At 37.5% G+C, this 26,687-nt stretch overlaps 1 protein-coding gene and 1 pseudogene across 1 annotated transcript in view; both read right to left on the reverse strand.

Annotated features, from left to right (window-relative positions):
• IMPG1 (interphotoreceptor matrix proteoglycan 1) overlaps window positions 1-12,839 on the reverse strand; it is a 116,383-nt gene extending 103,544 nt beyond the window's left edge. Inside the window, 1 exon segment of the mRNA XM_090280510.1 lies at window positions 12,773-12,839. Coding sequence (XP_090136636.1) covers window positions 12,773-12,839 — 67 coding nt within the window.
• A 12,061-nt stretch (window positions 12,840-24,900) lies between these two features.
• Window positions 24,901-26,358, reverse strand: LOC150007340 (E3 ubiquitin-protein ligase TRAF7 pseudogene; annotated as a pseudogene).
• Between the last annotated feature and the right edge of the window lie 329 nt (window positions 26,359-26,687).

The raw sequence follows: 26,687 nt of genomic DNA on the forward strand, positions 1-26,687 counted from the left end.
CCAACTCTTGGGAATGGATGAGAAGGCCTGTTTTGTAATGTTTGCCAATTTTCATGTGTTAATACTCCTCTCTGGCTGATTTCAAGCTACTGATGTGATATTATTGAACACTAAGTTTAGAAGAAATTATGCACGTAAGTCCTGTAAGTTGGTATGGGCCAGTTCCAGCATGTGAATGGATGAAATTCCTTATTTGTCAGAAAACATTACAAAGATGAAGACAGTAATGTCATAATGATAAAAAAATAAGTTACCAGAAAGATATGACAAGTTATAATTTCATGTACTTAAAAATAAACCTCAAAATATATAAAGCAAATGTTGACAGAACAATAATGTAAAATCAACAATTATAGCAGGTAGATTTTAAGAGATTATTCTTGGTAATTGATAGGACAATTACGGTATAATTGAACTTAAGCTAATGAATACATGGAGCATGAAAATGTATGTTTATATTAAATATAAAATATATTTTATTTTCAAGCACAGGGAGAACATATACAAATAATGACTATACAAGTTTTGTCTAGAAAAAGATCAACCATTGTTAAAATAACCAGGATGGTTTTCATGACATAGGTGTAACCTGGCAGCCAAGGAGAGTGAACTGGACTGCATGTGTGTGAACAATGACAACTTCACTGTACTAGTCAGTGGGGACAGTAGATGCCATTGAGTATGTGTACCCTGTGGTTGTTGCATTCCAAATGACTGAGCGAGTAGAACAATGAATCTGCATCAAATTTTGTGTTAAGCTTGAACATTTCCCCATGGAAAATATTTGGGTAATTCAGAGGGCCACAGCTATGGGCATCTGGTGATTGGCTTCTTCATCATGACAACATACCCACTCATGCATCATGTCTTGTATAGTATTTTTTTGTGAAACATCAAATTATCCAGGTGACTCAGCACACCCCTATAGCCCAGATTTGGAACCCTGCGACCTATGGATTTTCCCAAAACTAAAATCACCTTTGAAAGGGAGGAGATTTCAGACTGTCGATGAGATTCAAGAAAATATGATGGGACAGCTGATGGAGATTTGGAGAACTGTGTGAGGGCCCAAGGTGCCTACTTTGAAGGGGATTGAGGCATCATTGTCCTATGTACAATGTTTCTTGTTTCTTGTATCCTCTTCAATAAATGTCTCTATTTTTCATATTACATGGCTGGATACCTTCAGGACAGACCTTGCATCTATTGGACTAAAATGCATGTACATTATTTTCTCACAATAATAGAGAAATAAGCTCAAAAGCAGTTAAAAAACAAACAAACTGGAAGCTCAGAAATAAACCCACACCTTTATAGTCAGTTCATATTTGACAAAGGAGGCAAAAACATACAATGGGGTAAAGATGGTCTATTTAGTAAGTTGTGTTGGGAATATTGGACAGATATGTGCAAAAAAATGGAATGAGACCAACCTTCTTACAGCATACACAAGAATAAACTCAAAATGGATTAAAGATTTACAGTATGGTGATCGGTGGGGAGAGGGGTATATAAATGGACTAAAGGGTAATGGAAAAAATACGATAAAGATTAAATTTAAAAAGACCTAAATATTAGACTCAAAACCATAAAAATCCTAGAAGAAAACATAGGCAGTAAAATTTCAGACATTTCTCATAGCAATATTTTTTTCTGATATATCTTTTTGGTCAAGGGAAGCAAAATAAATAAACAAACAGGACTACATCAAACTAAAAAGTCTTTGCACAGCCAAGGATACCATCAACAAAATAAAAAGACAATCCATGGAATGGGAGAACATATTTACCAATGATACATCTGATAAGGTGTTAATAACCAAAATTATAAAGAACTTATGAAACTCAACACCAAAAAACTAAATAATCTAATTAAAAAATGGGCAAAGGACCTGAATAGACACTTCTCCAGCAAGGATGTACCAGTGGCCAATAGACATATGAAAAGATGCTTATTGTCACTAATCATCAGAGAAATGCAAATTAAAACCACAATGAAATATCACCTCATGCCTGTCAGAATGGCTGTCATTAGCTAATCAACAAAAAAGCATCAGCGAGGATGTGTAGAAAAGGAAACCCTTGTGCAGTTTAGTGGGAATGCAGATTGGTACAGCCACTGTGGAAAGCAGTATGGAATTACCTCAAAAACATTAAAAATAGAATTGTCTTATGATCCAGCAACTCAACTTCTGGGAATTTATCCAACAAAACTCAAAACACTAATTTGAAGGAATATATGCACCCCTATTCATTGCAGCATTATTTACAATAGCTAAGATTTGGAAGTAGCCCAAGTGTCCATCAGTAGAGGAGTGGATAAAAAAGCTGTGCTCTATTTACATAATGGAATACTACTCGGTTGCAAAAAAGATGAAAATATTACCCTTTGCGACAGCATAGATGGACCTGGAGAACATTATGCTAAGTGAAATAAACCAGTCAGAGAAAGACAAATACCATATGATTTCATACATAAGTGGAATCTAATGAACAAAATACAGTAACAAAGTAGAGACAGACTCATAGACAAAGAGCAAGCTGACAGTTGTTGAAGGGGAGGGGCTGGCCTATGAAAGGCAGTAAGAAAATATAAAGAAATGAAAGATACAAAGACAGAAGAGAAAGAATTAAAATTTTCTTTATTCACAATTGACATAATTTGTAAGTGGGAAATGTCAAAGAATTGCTAGTAAATTTTCAGAATTAAGACTTTTCAACAAAACTATGGGATATAAATCCAATTACTTTTCTACATAGAAAATGTAATAAGAATGCCATTTACACGATCACAGTTAATATAAAGGAGGTAAAGATAGCTCCGAGATGTGGAAGCCCTTTATTAAATTAATTATGCAACTTTATTAAAGGTACTAATAAAAAGAAAGGTATTTCATGCTTTTAGATAGAAAAACATAACATTATAAAGGCATCATTTCTCCCTAAATTGATCTATAGATTCAATACAGTTCTAAGCCAATCTCAGTAAGATGTTTTGTAGAACTAACTCTATGAGCTAATTTTAGACTGTATTATGGAAGAGTTGAAGGTCAAGAATAGCTTAAACACTTCTGTAGAAAGAGAAAAGAGCCATGGAAACATGGTTGCAAGGTATCAAGATTATTATAAATTTGTAATAATTAAAGCAAAGTGGCATTGGCCCAGGGACAACAAAATGGACAAGCCCATGTTCATGACTGAAGGGGTATCACAGAGCTGAGAGAAAAGGAGAAACTACCCAGTGGATGGTGCTAAAACAGTTGATTATCTTTATTAAAAAAATATTCTTCTGCTTCACACACACACACACAAGAAATACTAGTGGCTTAAATATGAAAGGTAAAGACTATTCAACTTTTATAAGACAATATAGAGTATCTTTATGACTTTGAGGTAGAAAAAGATTTTTAAAGTAAGACAAAACCCCCCATAAAACATGAAGTTAGAGACTGAAAAATTCAACTATTGTATATTAAAATTAAGAATGTTCTTCAGAGCTACTCATTAAGAGAAAATAATAAGCTACAAAGTTGGAGAAGATATTTGCAAGTTTTGCAAGAACTACAAAAGAATTGACATCTACAGCTTTTTTTAAAGAACTTCTAAATCAGAAGCAAAGAAGACCCAAAATACATAAAAAGATATTCAACCTCATTAGTAATCAGAGAAATACAAATTAAAACTACAGTGGACACAATTTCACTCCCCTGCACACTGGCAAAAAAAAACAAAAACAAACAAACAAAAAAAAACACCAGACAATACCAACTGTGGATGAGGATTTGGAATAAAAGAAATTCTCACTCAAAATGGCAAAAACACTTAGGAAAACTTGATGTCAGCTGGTAAAGTTGAAAACCTGTATAGGTCAAGACGCACAGTTTCTCTCCTACATAGGGGAGAGAGTGACAGAGAGACAGAGAGAGAGAGACATGCCAGCCAACCTAGACTTTGGAGAAACTCCTCCCTGTTGTGAGCACCAGAGGACACACATGATGGTATTTGTGCCAACGCTGTATGTAACAGAAAAGTCCATCAAGAGAAGAATGAATATGTGGTGGTATATCTGTACTATGCTGTCGAATGTCTCAGATGCTTCTCATGAACATCTCAGGCCCTCACCTCTCTTTCAGAGTAGCTCTTCATAAGCTCGGACCACAATGGGAAATACAAGCCCACAGCTCCTTGCCTCATGGCTTTATCATGATGTTTTTTATTTTCTCTTGCCCCAGGATTTTCTGTGGCTGCAGAGATGTGAGAAGCATCAGGACCCACCCGCTGTCCATAGATGAACACACTAAAAGTGCAGGAAAGTTATGGTCCTGTGAGGCAAACTGCTGGAGAGATTGTTTATGAAGTCTTCTCCATTTACCCCAAGGTTCTCACCCTTGTGGACTATTTGCAGGTCCTGTGGTCTCTAAAGATAGTTCATGAGACAAACAAGTGGTTGCACCTGATACAAAGTGGTGACCAGTTTAGTAAGGCATCTTTATGTTGGTCCTCACCTGGTCACTGCCTCACTCCTCATTTTCTTTTCCTCTTGGTTCCCTGAAAATGCACTCTTTAATGAAGACTAACAGGTAAGCCTTTGCCTCAGGGTCTGCTATATGCAACAATGTGCATAAATCTTAAAAACATAATGTTGAGCCAAAGAACTAAGTCAAAAGAGAACATATACAGCATGGTATTATTTATATAAAAATCACAAAGAAAACAAAGAAATACATTATTTAGAGAATACATCTGTAGGTGGAGACACTAATGGCAAGCAATGGCATGATGAACACAAAATTCATGACAGTGGCTACCTTTGACACAGAACAAAGGGAAAGAGATCCTGGCAGAGCAGATGGGGCTTCTAAGATACTATCGATGTCTTATTATTTAATCTGAGAAGTGAACATGTTATTACAGTACTCCCTCACTTATTGCGGGAATTACATTCTAGACCCCCCCCCGCCCCCATGATAGGTGAAAATCCGCGAAGTAGGATCCTTACATTTATTTTAGTATTTATATATATTTTAAGGCTTTATAATCCCTTCCCACATACTTAGAAACCATTCCCAGTCCCTTATTAACCTTTCCCACTCCCTTATTAACCTTTTCCACACTTTTATAAACAATACTTATGTTCTTAAACATATTCTACACTCTTAAACCTACATAACTTTAACAACATACATATACAGTACTGCAAAATCCCGCGATATAGCGAAAAATCCGCGATAAATAATTGAATATAATATTTTAAAAAATCCCACAATACAGTGAAGTTGTGATAAGTGAACTGTGATATAGAGAGGGACTACTGTATATTTCTCTAAATACTACTGATATGTATCATATACTCTTGGTGTAGATTTCCCAAGTAAGGTGATTTATAGAAAGCAATGAGTATACACTATGGCAGAGATTCAAGCAGTAAGGCTGGAGAGGATGGAAAGCTAGTTAAAGCTAGAGAAATACAAGAATATTTATGAGACAGTATTGACAGGATTTGCCATCAACTGACTGTTCTCATGGGTCTAGGAAATGGAGAAATCAGAGGTCAGAGCCTGAGGGAAGATTGCCATACATGGTCCCAGGAAGTGAGGATAAATTGGCGAAGCTAGGTTAAAGAAGCATTTGTGTACTAATTTTGATAATGCAGTTGTGTGCTGAAACAGATTTACAGTGGCTCCTGGCTCCTGAGAGCTGACTGCGCACACGCACAATAGATGATGTCATGTTGGTAATTTGACATTGTCCATGGTAGGACTATTTATTTGCATATAGATATTGGTAAATGCTATGGTTAAGGATTTTTGCCCCCTGGAGAGATAGTTGCTAAATATTTATCGGCATACCATTTGATAGGATTTGGTAACAAATTAGATATGAAGGAGAGGAAGATGTCTTAGATGATACCAAAATTCCTGACTTTAGAAATAAAAGATGACAGCATGAAATAAAACAGAATGCAAGAAATAGAGTGGTTTTTGCCAGAAAAGGGATGCTGATGATATTACAAAGAACAGATAGACATGGTCCCTGTCCTCATGAAGCACTTAATTTTCTTCTAATGGCATGCATTGGGGCATTCTGTGTAGGTTTTTCAAAATACATATTCCTGTAATCTATCTATGTCCTAATATAATCAGTGCTGTCTTATGTAAAGTGGTTAAGAAATGAAATGATATAATGAATAGAATTATTATACAAATCATTCTATGAGGCCTATTAAATAATGAGACTCCTCCATTCAGACTGGAAATATATTTATGATATAATTTACTAATAAAAGAGGATTAAAAAAAATTCCGTTAGCCCATAATACAATGACCCATATATCATATCTTTACAGAAGGACAATAGATCATGTTTCTCAAACCTGGCTGCATAGACGGATCACCTGGATAGCTTTAACAATTATCCCATACCAGAAAAATTAAGTAAGAATTGTTAATGCAGGAGCCCCAGCATTGGTGTTTGTACCAATGTTGATACATATCCCATTAAAGTCTTTAGGTGAAAAAAATTAAGTCAACGGAAGAAGAAACTGGCAAAGGAATGTCTTGGGGGAATTGGTTGTAAATGGAGTTAAAGTCATAGGTAGACAGCAACAACATTAGCAAAAAATATGAAATCTTTTTATTCTCTCTGAAATGAGAGAATGTAAAGAGTTTGATTAAAGATTCAGAGAAACTTTGAAGTGGAAAGAAGAGATGTCAAATTAAATTAGATGACTTTAATCTTTTCAGAATGTAGGAGGTGATGGTAACAGTAATGGTGGTACTCATCATAGTAATCTTAGGAGCTAACATTTATTGAGTATTTTTGTAGAAGATTCTTCACTAAGAGCTTCATAAACATTAATTCACTTATCTTCATTACTGCCCTATGAGACAGACACTGCTATTATTTTTCTCATTTTATAGATAAAAAATTATAAGATGGAGATACACATGAGACTGAACAATTTGCCAAGGTCACATAACTAGTAAATGACAGAACTGTTCTGTGCAGCTGTGTTCCTATTACAAACCTTAAAGTCTTGGCTCTTAACTGTGCTGTTATGTGAATGAGGGAGAATCAGGCCACAGACTTGAGGAAGAGGGAAGATTTGGAAATCAGACTGAGAGGCTATCAGGGAATCAGAGATGAGCATCACTGTGGAATAGCTTGAAGGGTCAGATTAAGGTTATAGCATAACAATTTGCTTCATGGAAGCACTCACTTTATCTGGGATTCTCTAATAACACCTGGCAGCTCAGGAATGAAAGTGAAAAAAGTGAAGGCTAAGTTTACCCAGAATGGAATAACCAAGCAAATGGGGCAGAAGGTAAAGGAGTAAGTTTTTATTGTACTAACAAGAATGTTGAGAGAGGTTCAGAAAAGGACCTCAGGACCTAGGACTATTGTGTAGGACTTGGAGATTTGGAGGGGTTGAAGAAACAGAGAAACTGGGAGAGGCTGAGAGACTGAGGTGCTTTGATGAGAGTAAAAATAAGGTTCCATGGAAGGAAGGAAGAGAAGTTATTAAAAAGGGGTGTTTCAGAATGGTATATCTCGAGTCTGAATATATTGTTAACTTAAAGGTAAAATTTCAGTGTTTTAATAGAAAGGTATTTTGAGCTCAGAAGAGGCTTTCTCACTGTGTCAAATCACATCCATTAGGCCAGGTACTGCCTTTACGTACAAAATACAATCTTCAGTAAGCCACTTGTCACTAAACTTAAACTTTAATGGTGGACATTTAAAATTGCACAGTGAATACTCTATTTCTTTGAGTTCAAATGTCACACTTTTTTCTTAATGAGTAACGGAATTGGTGCTTCCATTTTTAGGGTAGAGCTGAAAAATATGGCCAGATATGCTACGATTAGTCATGTCTATAAATGTTAGACATGGCCCAGAATCAGCAATTACCTAGTGTTGTTAGTAGAGGAAAGTTGGCTTTTGAATTATTAGTAAAAACCATGTTAATTGCATTCATCAAATGATATTGAACTGATTAATAGAGTTTGGATATAGCAGAGGACTAGATACAGCTTAAATCCTAGTTTTGGTTCTGACCTTTCCACCTCAAATGATTTTAGGAACACTACTTAGCATTCTCTGCCTTAGGTTCCTGGCCAGAAATGAGCATATTGTCTACCAACCAGTAAAATCTTAGGAGGTAAGATGAATTAAAATTTGCTTGAGCTTTTGTGAGAGAAGTATCAATATGATTGCTATCTGCAAAGTATTTTGATCAGGTTTGAACTAACTACAGTGGCTTAGGAATAATATCTTTTGGTTTCATAGTTGGACTTAATTAAATGTAACTTAGTTTATTCATAAATGAAGCAGGAACCTTAAAACAGACAAATTAGTCCTACATATGTTATTTTCTGTATGAATTTAAAGTACTTCCAAAGTGGAAATTTTTACTAATTTGGGGGTCTTGCATTTTCTCCACAAAATTCCTTTTGGTTTAATCTCCTTTAACACTTCTCCTAGGGAAGCAATTATGAAAACAGATGTTGGCTGAGGTGGATGAGGGGACTAAAGATGGCTGAATGGAGAAAACCAAGTTGGAAGAAATTAAGATGGCTTTAGAAACACACACAGAAAGACAATGTTTCCGCAAGAATGACTGACTGTAAATGGGATAATATCTGTCTACTGAATACAACCATATGAAGCATTTATCACTGTTCTGTAGCTCTTTCATAGTCTCTTCTCCATTTACTATAGCCAGTACGAAGGTACTTCGGTGGGAGCACATTTTCAATAAATAATTATAGCAATGTATGTGTAGTTCACACTTGACAGTGTCATTTCCATATATAAATTCTCATTAGTGTTGCTATGCAAGTCAACCATATTGACTCATTGTAGGATAAACATTGGCATGTGTGTTGCCTTGGACCCAGAGCAAAAATACACCACTATCCATTATTTAAATGGTTCCATGTGATATTGTGAAGCTGAAATCCCAGTGGCACGTTCTCTTACTCTCAGTGGGCTGATACCCAATGGTTGCTGCTTTGGTCTGCTTTGTTAAGTTAAAACTCACGTTATAGCCAGCTTTGCCCTTTCTTTTAACAAGCTGCTTTAAGGTATTCCAAGGGTTGGTATAACCAGTTCTCTCCCCACAACTGCAGAAGCATCTTCCCTATCCTGAAGTAAGAAGAGGTAGTGTGGACTGAGACCTCAGACACCCTGGAGTTTGATATTTCACAACATAATGATGAGGTCAGGACTTTTATTTTGGTCATTACTCATACTAATTATATTCCAATGTATAAACCTTGAGACTATTGTAGAAAACAAACTTTGTTGCCTCAGATGGATTATTAAAAGACAAAGTAAAATCTGTTAACGTGATGGAGGATCTGAATTTCCAGAAAGGATTAGCATGCAAATATGGTTGATATTTAAGGTGGCTGCATACCCATGATTGACAGAAATGACCAAGAAGGCAGCAGGCCATGCCATTGCTTCCTCATTAGCTCACACATATAATAGTCCTTTAGTGTGATCAGTGAAGCAATTGTAGAAGGACCATGATGCAGCAATTACTTTTTTTATTTTTAAAGTATTTATGTATATAACCTAATAAATGGTTTGAAGCATGCCACCAGAGTTTGTTCAATTGGACGCAAAGTGTTTTTAATTCACACAGCTTTGATTTTAATGACACTTTCTCAGATACAATTGAACAAAAATAAACTGCCTTGAACCTTTTGAATTACACTGTCCTAAGACTGTAGCAGAGATTTAAAAAAAAAAAAAGGAGTTGCAAAGTTAATGTGATTGTCATTGGGCAACTATCTCAAGTATACGAATGAAGGTCTGTTCTCTGCTAGTGGAGACACAATGAGGGAAAATAACTTCCTGAGTAATTTTGTGAAAAGAGAACATATCCTGTTGTAAAGGATTAGAAAGAAATGGAGTGTCTTCAAATGCAAATTTCTTGACATTTCACAGCTACTAAAATAATTACTCTACCTTGGTGAATTAATAATAACTTAGTTAAAGGTTTCGTTTAGTATAATATAACCAAATGTAATGCAGAAGGCAGTTACTGTGATAAACACCATTTCCATTTTAGGGCTTATTAAGGGTGGTTTCTCTCTCTCTCTTTTTTTTAATCCCACCTATCAGAACGTCACAAGCAATTAGATGAAATTATTTATGTGAAACGGAAAGGTAAGAGTATAAAGCAGTGCTATGCACATCCAGGGTAAACAATATCCTTGTTCTGAATACTGAAGAGAGGAGCCTTGGTATATCCTTGAAGTAATTGTTCTCTGAAGCTACTGAAGTATCTTTTGTTGCACTAAACAAATTTATTTAATAAACATTTAAAAATCAAAACCATTTCACTTTATGTATCAATGGGAAAACTACATTGAGAATCTAGTAAGCTTAAAGGACACCTTTTGAAATAATAGTGTGTCTTTGAATCTCTTAGTATTCTGCATTGGGTACAAGGTAAGCACTCTGGAAACCAAATGGGGAAAAAAATTACCTAAGGGCATAGGGAACCTTTTGAGAAGTAATTTGGCAATATGAATCAAATACCATAAAACTGTTTATATTGCTTAGACCCAGTACTTTAACTTTAGTGAATTTAAGCTAAGATTCTTAAATACTGAGAGAGGCTTATGCATGAAGATGTTCATCATGATATTATTCACAGTAACAAATGATTTAGAAACAATTATTTATCTTTTATTGAGTATTAACAGAAAGGAACATTATACTACCTAAAAAAAAAAAAGCTTGCCAAAATTAGATAGCAATGTAGAACATTTCTATGATGTACTAGAAGTACAAAAAGCCTAATATAAAATTATGTGTGTAATAGAATTGCAATCATGTAAAAATTAATGAGCATACATAAAAAAGACAGGATACATATGAAAGTGCTTGCTAGCATGGGCTGCATTTGGATGGAAGTACTGTGGGTGTTTTTCACACCTTTTTGATTGTTTCAAATAATCTGTAATTTTTACTATTTTTTAAGATTTTGCTTATTTACTTTTCGAGAGAGGGGAAGGAAGGGAGAGAAACATCAATGTACAGGAGGTAACATCGATCGGTTGCCTCTTGCATGCCCAACCGGGGACCTGGCCTGCAACCAAGGCATGTGCCCTGTCTGGGAATCAAACCAGGCTGGTGCTCAACCCACTGAGCCACACCAGCCAGGGCAAATGATCTATAATTTTTAAAAAACAAATTCTTGAATTTAAACACCCAATCCCATGCTTGACAGCTAGTTATGTTAAACTGAACTCTTCTCTTTCCTAAAACCATTTTCTTTGTAAATACTCTCATGATGGTTAATTAGTCACAAATGGGAACCATTCTGGCTGAAGTAAATAAACTATAATTAATGTAGACCTCACTAATTAAAGATTAACAAAAATTCACAGATTTGAAATTCTTACAGCATGAAAAGCCCCAAACAAGTAACATGTTAGGATTTTTAATTTTGGAATTATAATACTTTGTTTTATAGAAATAGGTATATAACAAATGGTAGTTTTCTGGTGAGCTTATTTTAATTAACTTTCTATATGTAATTATGCAATTTGAAATTGTAAGGGCTAATATGTAATATATAAAGACATATTATGTGAAAATATAAAAAAATAAAAATAATTAAAAAACAAAGCTCATTTGTCTGGTCAAGTTTGTGCAACACACAAATTGATTTGCATAATATATTAAGTTCAGAATACAACAAAATACCACCGTTTGTTTATAATTAAAATGTTTTTTTTAAATAAACTAAACATTTATATGTAATTTATATTAAAAAGGGAAGGTAAGTAAACTTTTGCTTCCTCCACACTCATTTATGTAACAAATTATAAACGGAATTGTTATATACTATTTTCTAGAATTTATTTTCTCTTTCCACATGCAACCCTAAAAATTTCTTATGAAATAACTAACAATCTGTTATCCTGTGACTTTTAAATGCAACCAACTATTTGTTGTACTTTTCTGTGAACATTTTCAAACCAGTGCTTCAATTAACATGTTAGTTGTCCAGAGCTATGTCATCCTTAAAGAACAGAACATGATTGACTTCAAATGTCTTAAAAAGATCATGTTTTAATAATAAGACTGATTCTTAAAAGAAAAAAAAAGTGAAACTTTCTTCAACAGTTTTTTTTAACACGTTGCTTTTCTTAAATATGCCTGTTTTGTGGCTTGCTTTAATTTTAGATTCATTTGAAGATTTGCCATAAAAATATTTGGTGTCTCCTTTTTATACACATAACACTTCAAAAACCACTAAGTTCTGATTGGTTGTAATGATAAATTCTGAAAATAAGGCATACTTTCTATTTTCTAAGGAAAAGCAACTCGTGATTTAACTATGGGAAAGTAAGAAATATATTTTTTGTCTGATCATAAATGACAAAATATAAATTTTATTTTTGGATTTTATTTGTCAAATTTAAGGAATAAATATAATTGGTTTCATGGACCTACTAACGTTATTAATATTAATGATATGAATTTTTATTCAATGTTTAATAAAAGCAAATAGGGTGCATTCAGCTCTCCTATTTTGTTGACAAAAATTGCACTTAGGGTTATGTAGTAAATATTTAAAAAAGTAAAAATGATTTCTGGCAATTACTCATTCTACCAATATTTATTTAGGGTCCATCATATACTAACCCTCTGAGATACAGGGGTTACCTTGTTGATTTTGGAATATTTACTTCTATAAATAGATTTTATAGATAAGCAATTTAAAAATAAATATTTAAACAACTTACCTTTGGTTCCTTGAACTTGGAGAAAAATCCAAAAAACAAAAATAGCCCGTCTAGTTTCCAAATACATTCTGACTTTTGTGCATTGGTAAATCTGGTAACAATCACAGAATAGCCCCAAATCTCATAAAAAAAAAAAAAGAAATATGGAAAATAATTAAATATTGATGCAAGCTGAGTAAGGATAACTTTCCTGATTTACCTTTTTGAGGGTGCCAATTTATGAACACAAAGCAGTGTCTGTTTCTGGAATAATCTGCTTATCTTCCCCTCTGGTGTAATCTCTGCGAAGGACCAGTTGGAGGAACCTTTATCTCATTAACCTTCTGGAAGAGCATCTGTCAGCCTAGCTCCAGGACCCTGAATGCCATTATAAACAAGTGTCTGCAGACAGAAGGAATGCTTCTTTTCTTAGTTACTCTCCTGTTACAGTGACACAGAGAGCCAGGGAAGTTCATGCCAAATGCAGAAGAAGGCTGACAGTTAGGGTCAAACGTTTTCCAAAATGACACCCACGAGGAACATCCACTGAGAGCGTTTAGTTGCTATCCCTGAAAGTATGTGGTTATTCAATATGTGTTAGTCTCGAGAGACAGCAAGGCTCATGGAAATGTACTGCTTTGTAAATTGCTTTTATTTCTGTCGTTACATATAGATGACTTTCTGGTTTGTTTTTTTTTTAAGTCTGGTTTTAATTTTTTAAATTTATTTTTCATGCACAGAGTCAAATAGTTCTACAAGCTTGTGAAAAATAATACTGCCATACCTACATTCAAAGGCAATCACTTTTAAGTCTTCAAGTATTCTTATTTGTACCTGGAAATAGTATGCTTCTATTACATTTTTTTTTTTTCATTTTTCACTTTTAGAACACTATCAAATAATGAATATTGAGAATATCTTCTCTTCCACACACTATCTCCCCAGTCTTCATAAACATGTACTTGTCCCATTCCTTCATCTACCTCAGTATCACTGTGTTTTCAGTTTATTGCATATTCAATTTAATATCTTTGTGATGGTATACATGCTACATATAGCTGAGCCATGGTGTATACTGTAATTATTAACATGTATTGAGCTCTTATGTTGTGATAGAGACACTGTTCTTAGATATTTCCATAGATTATATATATTACTTAATACAGCATTATGAGGTAAACACTATTATTATTATCTCTGTTTTATATTTGAAGAAACTAATGTATATGTGGCAGAGTCAGGATCTGGACCCAAAGAGACTGGTTCAGGAGCCTATACTGTTAACCATTATCTCCTCTGATGCCATTTGCAGTTGCCTCATTTGTTTCTCCTTCATTTTCTAGATGCAAAAACAATAAATTATCTCCAGATGTTACCCCAGATGTGCAAATTTCCTCTTCATATGGTTAAACACTTCGGGTAATCTGTCTTTCCCAGGACTTTCTAATCCTCTCCAGGCTGTATTACTTAATTTCTTGACATGGTTCACTATGGGCCTCTGAAGATCTCCCTTCACAATTATCTTGGGGATTCCTTTTACTTTTCTTGTGTTGGATCTCATGTTTTCCAGATCCATGTTGCCTCCTTTCTTAACCTAACCTCTTGTTTTAGCAGGACACATGCTCCAGTGGATTACCGACAGTTCTCAGTAATAAATCTGAGATCTTATGTTTGAAAATAGCTTCCATTTATCCTCATCCTTGATTGGTAGTTTGACTAGTGTTGTACAATGAATGTTTGTGTCCTCCCAAAATTTCTACGTTGAAAACTAAGCGCGCCAGTGTGATGGTATTTGGAGGTGGGGCCTTTGGGAGGTGACTGGGTCGTGAGGGTTAAGCTCTCATGAATGGGATTAATTCCCGTTTAAAAGACACACCAGGAAGCTCCTTTCTTCCTGTGAGACACAGTGGCAAGACAGATCTCTATGAACCAGGAAGCGGTCTATCATCAGACACCGAGTATACCTGCAGTTTGATCTCAAGAGTTCCCAGCCTGTAGAAGTATAAGAAATAAGTTTCTGTTGTTTATAAGCCACTCAGTTTATGGTGTTCTGTTATAGCAGCCTTAATGAACTAAGACGACTGGATAGACTTCTAGGCTAGAAATAACACTCACTTAGAATAGCTTCTGTGCTGCTAAAATCTGGAGTCCTCATTGTTCTTGATTCTTTGCATTGGATTGTTTCTTCTCTGGAAGCTCACAGAAACTTTTCTTAATCTCTAACGTTCTGATATTGCATGGTGATCTTGCTAGTTGGGGGTCTATTTTAATACATTGAGTAGGGCATTTATAGGACCTTTAATCTGGGTATTTATGTTCTTTAGTTACTGAAAACCTCTTTTAGGTATTCGATTTCCATCTTTCATTTTGTTAAAGAACACCTGGGCTGCTCCAGCTGAAACAGAACCCACGGGCTCTTTGGTTGGGGGCCCGATTGCCCGCCGCCTGAATTATAACTCTCAATACCAGAGTTTAGTGAAAAGAAAAAGAAGTTTATTTAACAGTTATATAGATTTAGATTCTTTGCGGATTTCTGCTGTTAAGTCTTATGTTCTTTAAAACACCCATAAACACATATCCTTGCCACCCCCTACCAAACCAGGCTACTTTTAGAGAAGTTAGAGAAACCATTTTCCTACTTTCCAAACACAGTTCAGCTTTACCAGCAGCTGCCAATCATTCGATTCTGATTGGGGAGGCCTCGTCTGTGTTATGGTGTCCACCAGCTTTTAATCCAGAACCTCGTGGATTCTCAGCCTCCTTGTAAACTGCATAGTTAGTCTTTTGTAATCTACATGGTCAGTCTGTTCCTTTTCAAAGCAGCAAGGTACGTCCCTTCCTTAAAACTGCACCGTCAGTCCCAGTTAAATTCATGTGGTCAGCCTGTCCCTGGTTAAATCCGAACAGTCAGCCTGGCTAAAATGTCTGCCATTTATTTTTAAATCCCTGACTACGACGTCCTCTGATGCAGTGGGTGTGGTAACCAGTTCTGACCATTCACAGAACCTCACGCAGGCTCTGTGTGCCTTTTTCATACCATCCCCTGGTTCAAGACCCCTCCCATCTTCCTGAGCCTCTGAAGCATCCAAGCAATTTTGCATAAGAAAGACACTAGCCACCAGCCTCAGGCATGTGGAGGCATTCTAAAAACTGCTTCCTTCTCGCCATCCCTCAGCCACAAACTCTGGGGATTTTTGGACTCCCCTGTTTCTGTAACAATATTTTATATTCTCTTTCTGAAATCCATATTATTTGGATGATGACATTTTGAACTGGTTCTTTAACTTTTAAATCTATTTTTTTCTTCGTTTCCTCTAAGTTTTTAATGCACTGATTTCAAGAAAATTTTCTCAACTTAATATTTTAACCCTTCTTTGATTTTTAAATATCTACTGTCATTTACAATTTCTGGGGAATTGTTTTGGGTGGTTTTCTCTTGCATTTTTTGTTTTGTTTTGTTTTGCTTTTTTATTTTAATACAATACTGTTTTAAGATTTTAGGGATACAATTTCTTTTATCTCTTTAAAAATATTTAACAGTTTCAAAAAATTATTTTCTTCTTAAGTACCCTTGTTTCATCCAAGCTGCAGTTTAAAATTTTTTTTTTGTTTTCTGTTTTCTTTTTAAATGTTAAAAGCCTTTCTCAAGTATTTGGTAATACTTGGCTGACCATTCACTCATTTATATTTAAGTTTGATAATAACTGACTGAAAGATCTATGCATGAAATTGGGACTTGATTGTGGTCCTCATGTAGGTTGATTTGACTCAGTTATTCCTTCTTAGGGTTTCAAGATAAAATACGGAATGCCCAGCTAAATTTAAACTTGAGATAAACAACAAATAATTTTTTTTGGTATAAATATGTCACAAATACTGCATGTGACATACTAAAAATTATTTGTTTACCTAAGAATCAAATTTAACTGGGTGTTTTATATTTTTATTTGCTACATTTGGCAACTCTCTTTCTAAAATTCCTGAATTCAGTATCTTTAAATATTTCCTCTTCAGGTGGTCAGATATTCCAGAAAAGAGTATGGATCTCTTGTTATTTGCATAAAGACTAACTCTGAATGTATCAGTACATAAGCTGAGAAAGATGTCTGGGGCCTTAATATACTTATGTATATTTTAATTTAATTTTCCTGTATTTAGAGAAGCTCCCTCACTCTCACATCTGTCAAATATTTAATAGTCCAAAGAATGTTTTACCATGCCAGGAAATAAACCTTCAGCCTTCTGTATGGTGGCCAAAGAGAGTTACACAAATGAATAAAATGGGGAAGGGGATTTAGAACTCATTATTAGCTATTTCAATTTATTCTTCTATTTTTAACCCAGTCCTTCCTGTAATTTACCACTATTTCCATGAGTATTTGACATGTCTTTAAAATATGTATAAATATATTAATATATAACATATATAAATATAATACAAATTGAGTTTTTCTGAGTTTTCTGTTCTGTCAGTTTAAGATTTGCCCCTCTAGGTTTGTGTTTTAAAACTTTAAACCTACATGTCCAGCTTAATAAAATTATTATGAAATGAAAACTAGTAATATACAGGTAAAAACAGAGAATATTAATAGCACTCCACCCTGATCCCACCTCACAAACATAAATTTTCTTCTCCATTAAATTTACTTATTATTCTGATGTGTATGATAATCATTTATTTTCTTTCCTTAATTCTTTTACTACTTAACTACACATCTATAAGCACTGTAGTTTACTTTTGGCTATCTTACCACTATTTATTAAAAAGATGATTATATTTCCTACTGTTCTGAATTCCATCTTTATCATAAAATCTGTGTATATCATAAACTCACATTGTTCCAACACTTTTGTGCCCTCCTGTTTTATTAAGTGGACTCATGTTTTATCTCACTCTTTTCTCTTTATCTAGATATAATGTATTGTCCTTAATTTTTGTTACTTTTTTTAGTCCCAGGATTTCAGTTTGGTTCTTTTTCAAGTCTGCTTCATCATTAAAAAAATAGTTTATACCTCTGTGCTGAAGTTTTAAATCTTGTCTTTTATCTCATTTAGTAGGAATAGTTTGATAATTCTAAATTGTTGAGCTCGGAGGTTGTTTCTATTATCTTGCTTTTCTGTTTTTATTTTTATTATATTTTATTTGTTATTATCTTATATACTTGTATAAGTGGTTAATTTTTCTTATTTTATGTCAGGCATTATATATTAGGAGTCGTACTACAGAAAGCAAGACAATATGATATGGGTAAAAGAATATACACAAAGATCAATGGAATGGCATAAAGAGCCCAGACATAGGCCCACACAAATCGTCGTCGTCGGCAGCCGTCTGTCTCGAGAGACGATGGTGTAGCTTCTTAAGAGTCTATCTGCACCGCCGAGAATGGTTGTGCAGTCCGACTCGGGAGTGACACGGTATCTGTCTCCTCCCGTGTTGAATCGACATCTTACGATGACGCTGGAGTGTCCTCTCCAGTGAAGCTGAAGCTACAGAGCCTGGGCAGGGTGATATGGAGGGTCTGCTGTTGCCCATGCAGCAGACCCCCCCTCTCTTCGCAGCTGAAGGATCCAAGGGAAAGACGGAGTCAATACAGCTTGGCTTCAGGTGCGCCGCAGGAGTTGCCGGTGTTGACTACAACGTTAAACCGCCTTAGGGACTCCGGCTCCGGATTTTCTGTCGGGGTTTACTCCCTTAGCCTTTCCCCTGAAGAGGTATGCCGCAAGGCAGCAGAGGTTTTTTGGAATCAGAGTTTTCCTTCTCTGATGTGCCCTGACTGGAAGATTGAACCAGTGACACTTAGCTCGCAGGCCGATGCTCAATCCACTGAGCCAAACCAGCCAGGACAAGGCCCACACAAATAGTCAATGATTATTGATGAAGTTGCAAAAGCAATTCAATGGAGACAGGACTATCTTTTAAAAAAATAATGTCATATGCCATGCCTCCCAAAACAAACAAAAATTGGACCTAGAAACAGACATTACATCTTATACACTAATGAAAAATGGAGAAATGCTCTGGAGAATGGCAGTTTAACACCTTATTTTATACATTACAGTCAAAGGAGGAGCCATGAGAGGGTTACATGAAGTCCATTGGTAATAGATTAGGGGAGGCAGGAGAAAGCAAAGCAGGGAAGGGGGGACCCCTCTGGGATTGAATAAAAGGTAAAATGATAGAAACATATTTCTTTTACATAGGGGGGTAAAGGATAGTTAACAACCAATAATTAACATAACAATAACAATGAGGGAATTAGTGGCCTCAGTTTGTGCCCAAGGGGTTTGGGAAAAGGAAAGTTACATTCACATTCCAAAGGTATATTATCATAGATGTGAAAAAACAATAGATAGGCCTAGTTCAGGCAAAGATTGACCTCTGCTAGGGAAAAATACTGGCCTAGGACATGACTACCCACTATGAACTGCTTTTAGTTAATAGGTTTTAATTTTAGATCATCCTTTGTGATTACTTTGGGTCTCTGAGTTTGTAAGGCTGCCTCCCAGGCCTATCCTGACCTGGTCTGGTTAATACGTGGCCCCTTGTCTTCCACACTACAAAAATAGCTGACCAGGACTCCTCAAAACTGTCAAGATCATAAAAAATAAGGTATATCTGAGAGACTGTCATGGCCAAGATTTGCCTGAGGAGACAGGATGACAAAATGTAATGTGGTATCCTGGATGGGATCCTGGAACAGAAAAAGCATGAACTTCAGTTAATGATGATACATCAATATTTGTTTATTAAATGTAACAAATATACCATAATAATGGGGGAAACTGTATGGGATACATAGGGACACTCTATTTTTACTATTTTTCTGTAAGTCTAAATCTATTCTAAAATAAAAAGTTTATTACAAAATGTATGCTTGTAGAAAGAATTTGAAGTCTAGGGTGTCTCCTTCCAGAGGGGATTTTCCTTTGCTTCTTCCAAGCACTGGGGATTACTAGCAAGCCAATATGAGCTTAATAAAATTTGTGAGTTGAAGATTCAGCAATACATAATTAAAAGCTGGGCTGTACTTGGAGGAATGGTTCACTCTGTGTTCCTTTTTTTCCTAAAATGCTGCCGTTTGGAGTTTCCCAGGGCTTTATCGTAACCTGGATGCCAACTTTTGTCCCCTCCCTACCAGATCTTCAAAAGCACTGTTCTGCCTCAGTCTTTCTTACAGATCACTAAATGCTCTGGGCCGAAAGTGACCCCCAAATCTAAGCTTACTTGTTTTGATTCTGAGCTCTTGCAAATTGCCATTATGATAGTGCTTCACTGTTTGTAAGCTCTTCATTCCATTCAATCAGATGACTATATTTCATCTAGGTTTTCTACATTTCCTCAGCAGGAGGATTGGTCCAAATGACCTAACTGCTTTATCTGCTGCAGAAATTTTAAACTAATACCACTGTAACAGAACTCACAGGCTGTCCAGATTGAAACAGAACCCATGGGCTGTTCAGTTATTAGGGGCCTGATTTCCCACCTCCAGAAGCATAACTATCAATATCAGAGTTTGATGAAAAGAAAAGAAATTGTTTATTTAATAGTTATATAGATTTAGATTATTTGCAGATTTCTGCCGTTAAGTCTTATTTTCTTTAAAACACCCACAAACACATAGTTCTGCCTCCCCCTACCAAACCAGGCAAGTTTTAGAAAAGTCAGAGATACAGTCTTCCTACTTCCCAGACACAGTTCAGTTTTACCAGCAGCTCTTAATCATTCGATCCTGATTTGGGGAGGTTTTGCCTGTGTTGCCCTCCAGCTCTTAATGCAGAACCACGTGGACTTTCCAGCCTCCTTGTAAAAGGCATGGAGTTCTCCCTTTCCTTTCAAAGCCTCATGGTGTTCTCCTGCCCTCCTTGCAAACTGCATGGATCTCCTCTCTTCTTTTAACTGCATGGAGATCCTCCCTTCTTGCAAACCATGTGGATCTTCTCTCTTCTTCCTCAAAACCGAATGGAGATCCTAGCTAAATGTCTGCTGTCTATTTTTAAACCCCTGACTCCGTCCTCTGACACAGTGGGTGTGGTAAGCAGTTCTTACCATTCACAGAAGTTTGCGCAGGCTCCGTATGCTCTTTCCACACTATTCCATGGTCAAAACCCCTCCCATCTCCTTGGGGCCTTGAAAGTACCAAAGCCATTTGCAAAACTAAGACATATCTACTAGCCATAGTCATGCAAAGGCATCTTAAAAGCTATTCCCTTTTCCCCACCCCTCTACCCACAGACTCTGGGGATTTTGGGGGCCCCCACTCTGTAACACCACTGCCTCCTTTCCCATTTTCTTTATTGTTGTGGCTTCATATTTAAAATTTTTTCTTTAATATTATTTTCTTGGGGTATCCAGAAGTAACATGGGGTAATGTGTTTTCAATACTCATCTTTAAAGCTTATTTGGGTGATATCTAAAGAAAATTAGAATCCTAAAATTAGTGTAGAATCTTACTTAGAACAATATATCTGAAAGTGAGAAATAAACTAGGTGAAAGATGAATCTACCTGAAATAATCATATATAGGGAAAATTACATGAGGACTTAGAATACATACATACAGGGTAGGCAAAAGTAGATTTACAGTTGCTAGTACTTAAATTTTTTTGTATTATTATTTATTAATAACTGTATGATTTTCCATACAAAAAAATTGTAAACATATTTTCCCACCCCTGTAAATACATACATAAATATTTCTTGTGGGCTGGGAAGCTGGTAGGTGCTAATCCTGTTGTGAAACATCAGTGTTCTTTCTCTAGGAAAGAAAGCAACAATTTCAAGTTACAAAAAACAATTCTGTAGAAGCAACACCTTCCCCCAATAGGCAGGAATGCTGGCTACTGAGAACAATTGCTCAGATACTGGTCACAACTCCAGGTTGTCACTTGGGAATCTGACCAGCTGGCTGTAGGTTGGAGGTTCCAATGACCCTCTCCTCATGTATGATTAATTTGCTAGAGCTGCTTATAGAACTGAGAAACATTTTACTTACTAGATTACAAGTTTATTATAAAAGGATGTAACTCAGGAACAGCCACGTGGAAGAGATGCACAGGGCAATGTATGTGGGAAGGGCTCAGTGCCTCCATGTCCTCTCTAAGTGCACCACTCTCCCCAAATCTCCATGTGTTTACCAGTCTTGAAGCTCTCTAAATCTTGTCCTTTTAAGTTTGGACAATCAAATAGAGGCTTTATTACATGGGCATGATTGATTAAATCATTGCCCATTGATGATTGAATTCAATATCTCATTTCCATGGGTCAAGGAGAAGGGACTGAAAGTTCCAACCCTCTAATCACATGGTTTGCTGCCCAACCAGTCCCCATCCTAAGTCACTTCATTAAGGTAACAAAAGGTAGTTTTGCTGCTGCCATTGCTTAGGAAATTCTGAAAGGTTTTAGGAGCTCTGTGCCCTAAAACAGGACTTGGAGCAAATACATCTTTCTTACTATAAATCACAATATCATTACAACATTGAATGAAAAGAGAAGCCAATGAAAATGTATGGTCACATCCAAATTTCATTGTTTGCATTGGTCTTTCCCTCCACATTGCATCTACTTATTTAAATATCATGGGTTAGGAGGCTACAGGAGAATCTGGAAACTTTATTTCTGGAATCATGTGCTACTTTCTTTGGTAGAAGGACTACTGTCTGCTTAGTGTTCTAGTGTAGGGAACTGCTCCTTGTGGATTAGGGAATTGTAGCCCCAGCCTGAGTGTGACTGCCACCAGCATTCTGGCTGTGCTTGTCTCTAAGTCTCAACATAAGACTGCGTGTGGAACATAACCGAAGACCACTCAGAGGGTTTCCATGGGAATTAGGTTTAAAGAATGCTTATTATGCTTTAGAACTTACTCTGCTTTCTTTATCTATAATATAACATAAACAATCTCTAGCAAGGAATATATGAAACCTTGCATCTATTGCCAGTATGGCATCAAGATGTTTAATAGACCCCGACACAGACTGGTCACTGTGCCCTCTGTACTAGTACATATAATCTGTTACTGTCAACTGTAATCCTAATGCCTAAAAGCTATTGATGATTCATGAATCTTGACCTTGTATCTCTTGTGTGTATCCTCAATAAAAGGCATGGGGGAAGAAGTTCTAATTGCTGTTCTCCACCAGAGAGGCAGACACTTTCCTTCCCCTAGACATAATGAAATGTCCTGGATAAAGTTTGTTCTGCCATGGTCATGAAGACTCTGCTGGACAGAGCAGCTTCCAACTGAGCCTAGGGTGTGTGAGGCATATCTGCCTCATTCTAGGTTTCTTTTTGCTCACACTGCTGGTTTACCTCTGCAATTCATGCAGGCAAAGGGGATTCCTGAGGTTTTTTCGTCACCATCAAAATGAATGACTAACTTGGAATAGTTGAACTACACTTAGAAGGAATCAGAGGCAGGGAGACAGTGCCATTGATACAGAGAGATCTGATTGAGATCACTGGTGAGAAGTAGGAGGGGTCATAGGAGGAGTTTGCCAAGGCAATGAAAGGCAGTTTAGGGCAGGATTGGCTGAGAAGCTGAATGCCTCTAGAGCCAATGGAAATGAAAAGAGGGCTGGCGCTTCATCTCAAGGACTTTTCTGGCCCCTGAGCTGGCTCTCTCTCAGGCACAGGCTCAAGTTCAAGCTCTGGCTCTCAGGCTCTTCTTCCTCGAGGATCCATGGATGATTGTGCTGCAGCTGCCTGCATTTCCCAATGGACGGTATGTTGTATGGGAAAGAACTCTAGGCACAGCCTAGGATGGAGCTGGCCTGGCTGAGGGTGGCAGGTTTATTCTTTGGGTGTTCTAGAGGGAACAGGCTCTGAGGAAGAAGCCTGCCATTCTTCTAGAATTGTCTAGCTTTTGTGTATTATGTTGTTTTAGTTTGCAAACTAACCCTATAGAAACTAATTGGGGAAAAGATAGGAGAACCCAGGCATTAGAGTTTAGCCTTAATTGGTAGGCTTACATAATTAAAGGTGTGACTTAATATGCTTACATGACTGCTTTTGAATAAAGACTCCTTTCCTTTATCACCAAACCTTTGCCTCTGGAATTTTGCCTAGAGGGTGGCAGCGGGCAGCGGGATCCCAACTTGCTGTAACACCATGAGTATTAAATCTTTGATCTGGGGATAATAGGTTTTATTACCTTTGATAAAAACCCAGTGTCTTTTTCTGTACTTAAGGGTATCTTGAATACATGTCTTTCTTGTTAGTACAAAATTCATCCCAGGTATTTCAGGGAGTTTCCCCTGCATTATTACCCATATTTTAGGAAAGAAGGATCTAACAAGCAGAAAGAAACACAAGGGTAATACCCATTAGGATGTCATCTAAAGTGTGTTCCCACTTTTTGTATTTATCCTCTGGATAATCGCATGGGTAGAGCAGTAGGTGGAATCTGACAGAAGCTGACTGCATAAGGGCAGGAATGGAGGGAGGCAATTGTAGGGTCCTGGATGACAGTTTTATTGAGGATATGAATGACAGCAACCCAGGGGAGGAGGCTTTGTATCCTTTTCTGTCTTTATTCTCAGAGATCTTTCTGATGAATCCTGGTGTGGGAGAACTTGAACAACACAATTCTGCTGTGGAGACAAAGCAGGTCAGCCTTTCTCCAAGGGCTGTTAGCAAAGTGCTCTTCCCTGTCTATCCTCCTTGCCCATCTCCAAGTCCATGATAATAAATATAGTACACCTAAAACACTGAACTAGTTTCTCCCTAAAACAAATAATTATAAGCTGAACACTAGAAAAGCAGGTAACTTTTTTTTAATCTAAAAGGTGTCAATCAGTTCTTTTAATTTGTTTTCATAGTCTGTGCATCTTTTCTTTCAGTCAGAAAGTAATCAAATCTACATACAATCTAAAAATAGTAGAAAAGGTGAATAAAAAGGCCACAGTCCATCTGGGATGGGGCTGGAGGGTGGGCTGGGCCAGACTTGTATCTGGCACCCAGGAGTGGGCGCTAAGTATTTACCTGGCAGCAGCAATGACAGGGCCAAGTGAAGAAGGCTTGCTGGGCATAGGGCATAGGACAGAGAGGGCACTGCCTGCCTGGATGAGCCTGCTCACCTATCCCACAGGGCAGGCAGAGACAAATTGTGTTTTCTCTAGGGCAGGTCTGGCTTGAATCCTCTGTTGACAAGTCATGGCGCTGTGAAGAGCTGGCCCTGGGACACGGCCAGGTGATGCAGCAGGGGCTGCATGAAGATCATGTTGTGTATACTCCAGAGCCTGAGGGACTGTAGGACATGTTGAAGACTTTGGTCTGGTCTGAAATTAGGATGACAGCCAGAGCATACATGGTGCCCACATAGCCTTTCAGAGTCTGCACCTGCTACTTGGACTTGGTATCCCACAAGTGGATAAATTTCTCCTAGGTGCCCCCAGACAATGTGATTCCTTGTGATGACAGAGTACACATTGCCACTGACATCTGCTGTTAGAAACCACTGTACAGGTAGCTTTGGGCAGCCACCAGGGCCTATACCCAGTTGAAGCCAATGAGCTCCTTCTTCAACTTCAGCTCAGAGCCCACATGCCCCAGATTTTGATGACCTTCAGGGACCTGCTGAGGAGTATGCTGTGTGAGAAGACTAGTGTGCACACAAGTTGTCTGGGCCCAGATCATGTTCACCTTCTGCAGGTTCTGGATATCCCCCATGGTGGTGGTGGAGTCGTTGAGCCACAGTAGAGCTTTAGCTCTTGGATGTAGAACAGCAGCATGATGCTGTTATGGTTCCCCAGCATCTTTGGACATTTGTAGGTGGCACAGGCATCCCACACCTTCATGTGCTTGTCAGAGGAGCTATGGAAAAGCGGTCACCCATGGCATAGGTGACAAAACCCTGATGACCCATGAAGGTTCTTTTGCACTTGACAATCTGCCGAGGGTTATAGAATCCTATAATACCCATGTGTATTGATGTGGGACAGCTCCTCATTCAACATGGATGCATTGCCCTGGAACTCCATGAGGTCCTCTCTAAGCTTGTTCTGGTTATTGTCCAGGACACCAGATTTGAGTTCAGAGCTCTTCTCCAGATGGTCAATCTTCTTGAAAGCTTGCCCAGTATGAAATGCAGAATAGCAATCTGCTGGTCCTTCTAGGCCAGTGCCACGTGCATTTTGTGGAAGCTGTCAACTGTCTACTGCAGGAACTCAGGCTATCCAAGTGGCACATCTTCAGCTACCTTTCATATGTGTGATGGTTCCCAGTGACTGTGAAACTACTTGGAATGGGACACCTGATGTGGTCACACCCCTTGAGGGAGGCCTCCAGGTTCATCTTGAGAAGGGGTGGACAGCTGGGGCTGTTGGGTTACTGCACAGGGTTGTAGTCACTTCTATGACTTCATAGTGCATCTTGGACAGAATGTGTGCTCACATGTGGTGATCACAGGGTCCTTGAACACACTACAGTTGAGCTTGCAGTAGCATTTCACCAATGACTGCTTAGCAAACACCCGGGACTCTGACTCCTCTTCGTCCTTGAACACATAAAAGGTGGAGAACAGCGACAGGCTGGATTCAGAGTGGCTGGAGATGGCAGAGTCAGAGTGGTGCAGGGCGCTGATGGGGGCCTGCTGTCCTCCTTGTCCCATGGGGAGTAAGCAAGTGTGCTGGAGGAGAAGGGTGTCCTGTGGTGATGAGTGTGTGTGCTGATCCCATGGGTTTTTGTGACTGCTGAAATGGTGGGCCCTTAGGTCATTTTCATCTGGTTTCTGTGGCAACAAATGGAATGGGAAGGTTGGTAGGACCCCCTGGAGAACCAGCTGTAGTGGGTGCTCTGGCCTGAGCTCATGCTCTAGAGAGACACCTGAGCTACCCCCCTGCCAATGGCCACCTGAAAGTAGCAGAACCACCCTCCTGCTTCATTGTGTTTCCTTGGCTGCCAGCAGTGTTTTCAAAATAATTACCAGCATAAGGACAG

This window comes from Furipterus horrens, unplaced genomic scaffold, assembly GCF_987537825.1.
Source record: "Furipterus horrens unplaced genomic scaffold, mFurHor1.1.pri manual_scaffold_6, whole genome shotgun sequence".
NCBI classification, from domain to species: Eukaryota; Metazoa; Chordata; class Mammalia; order Chiroptera; family Furipteridae; genus Furipterus; species Furipterus horrens.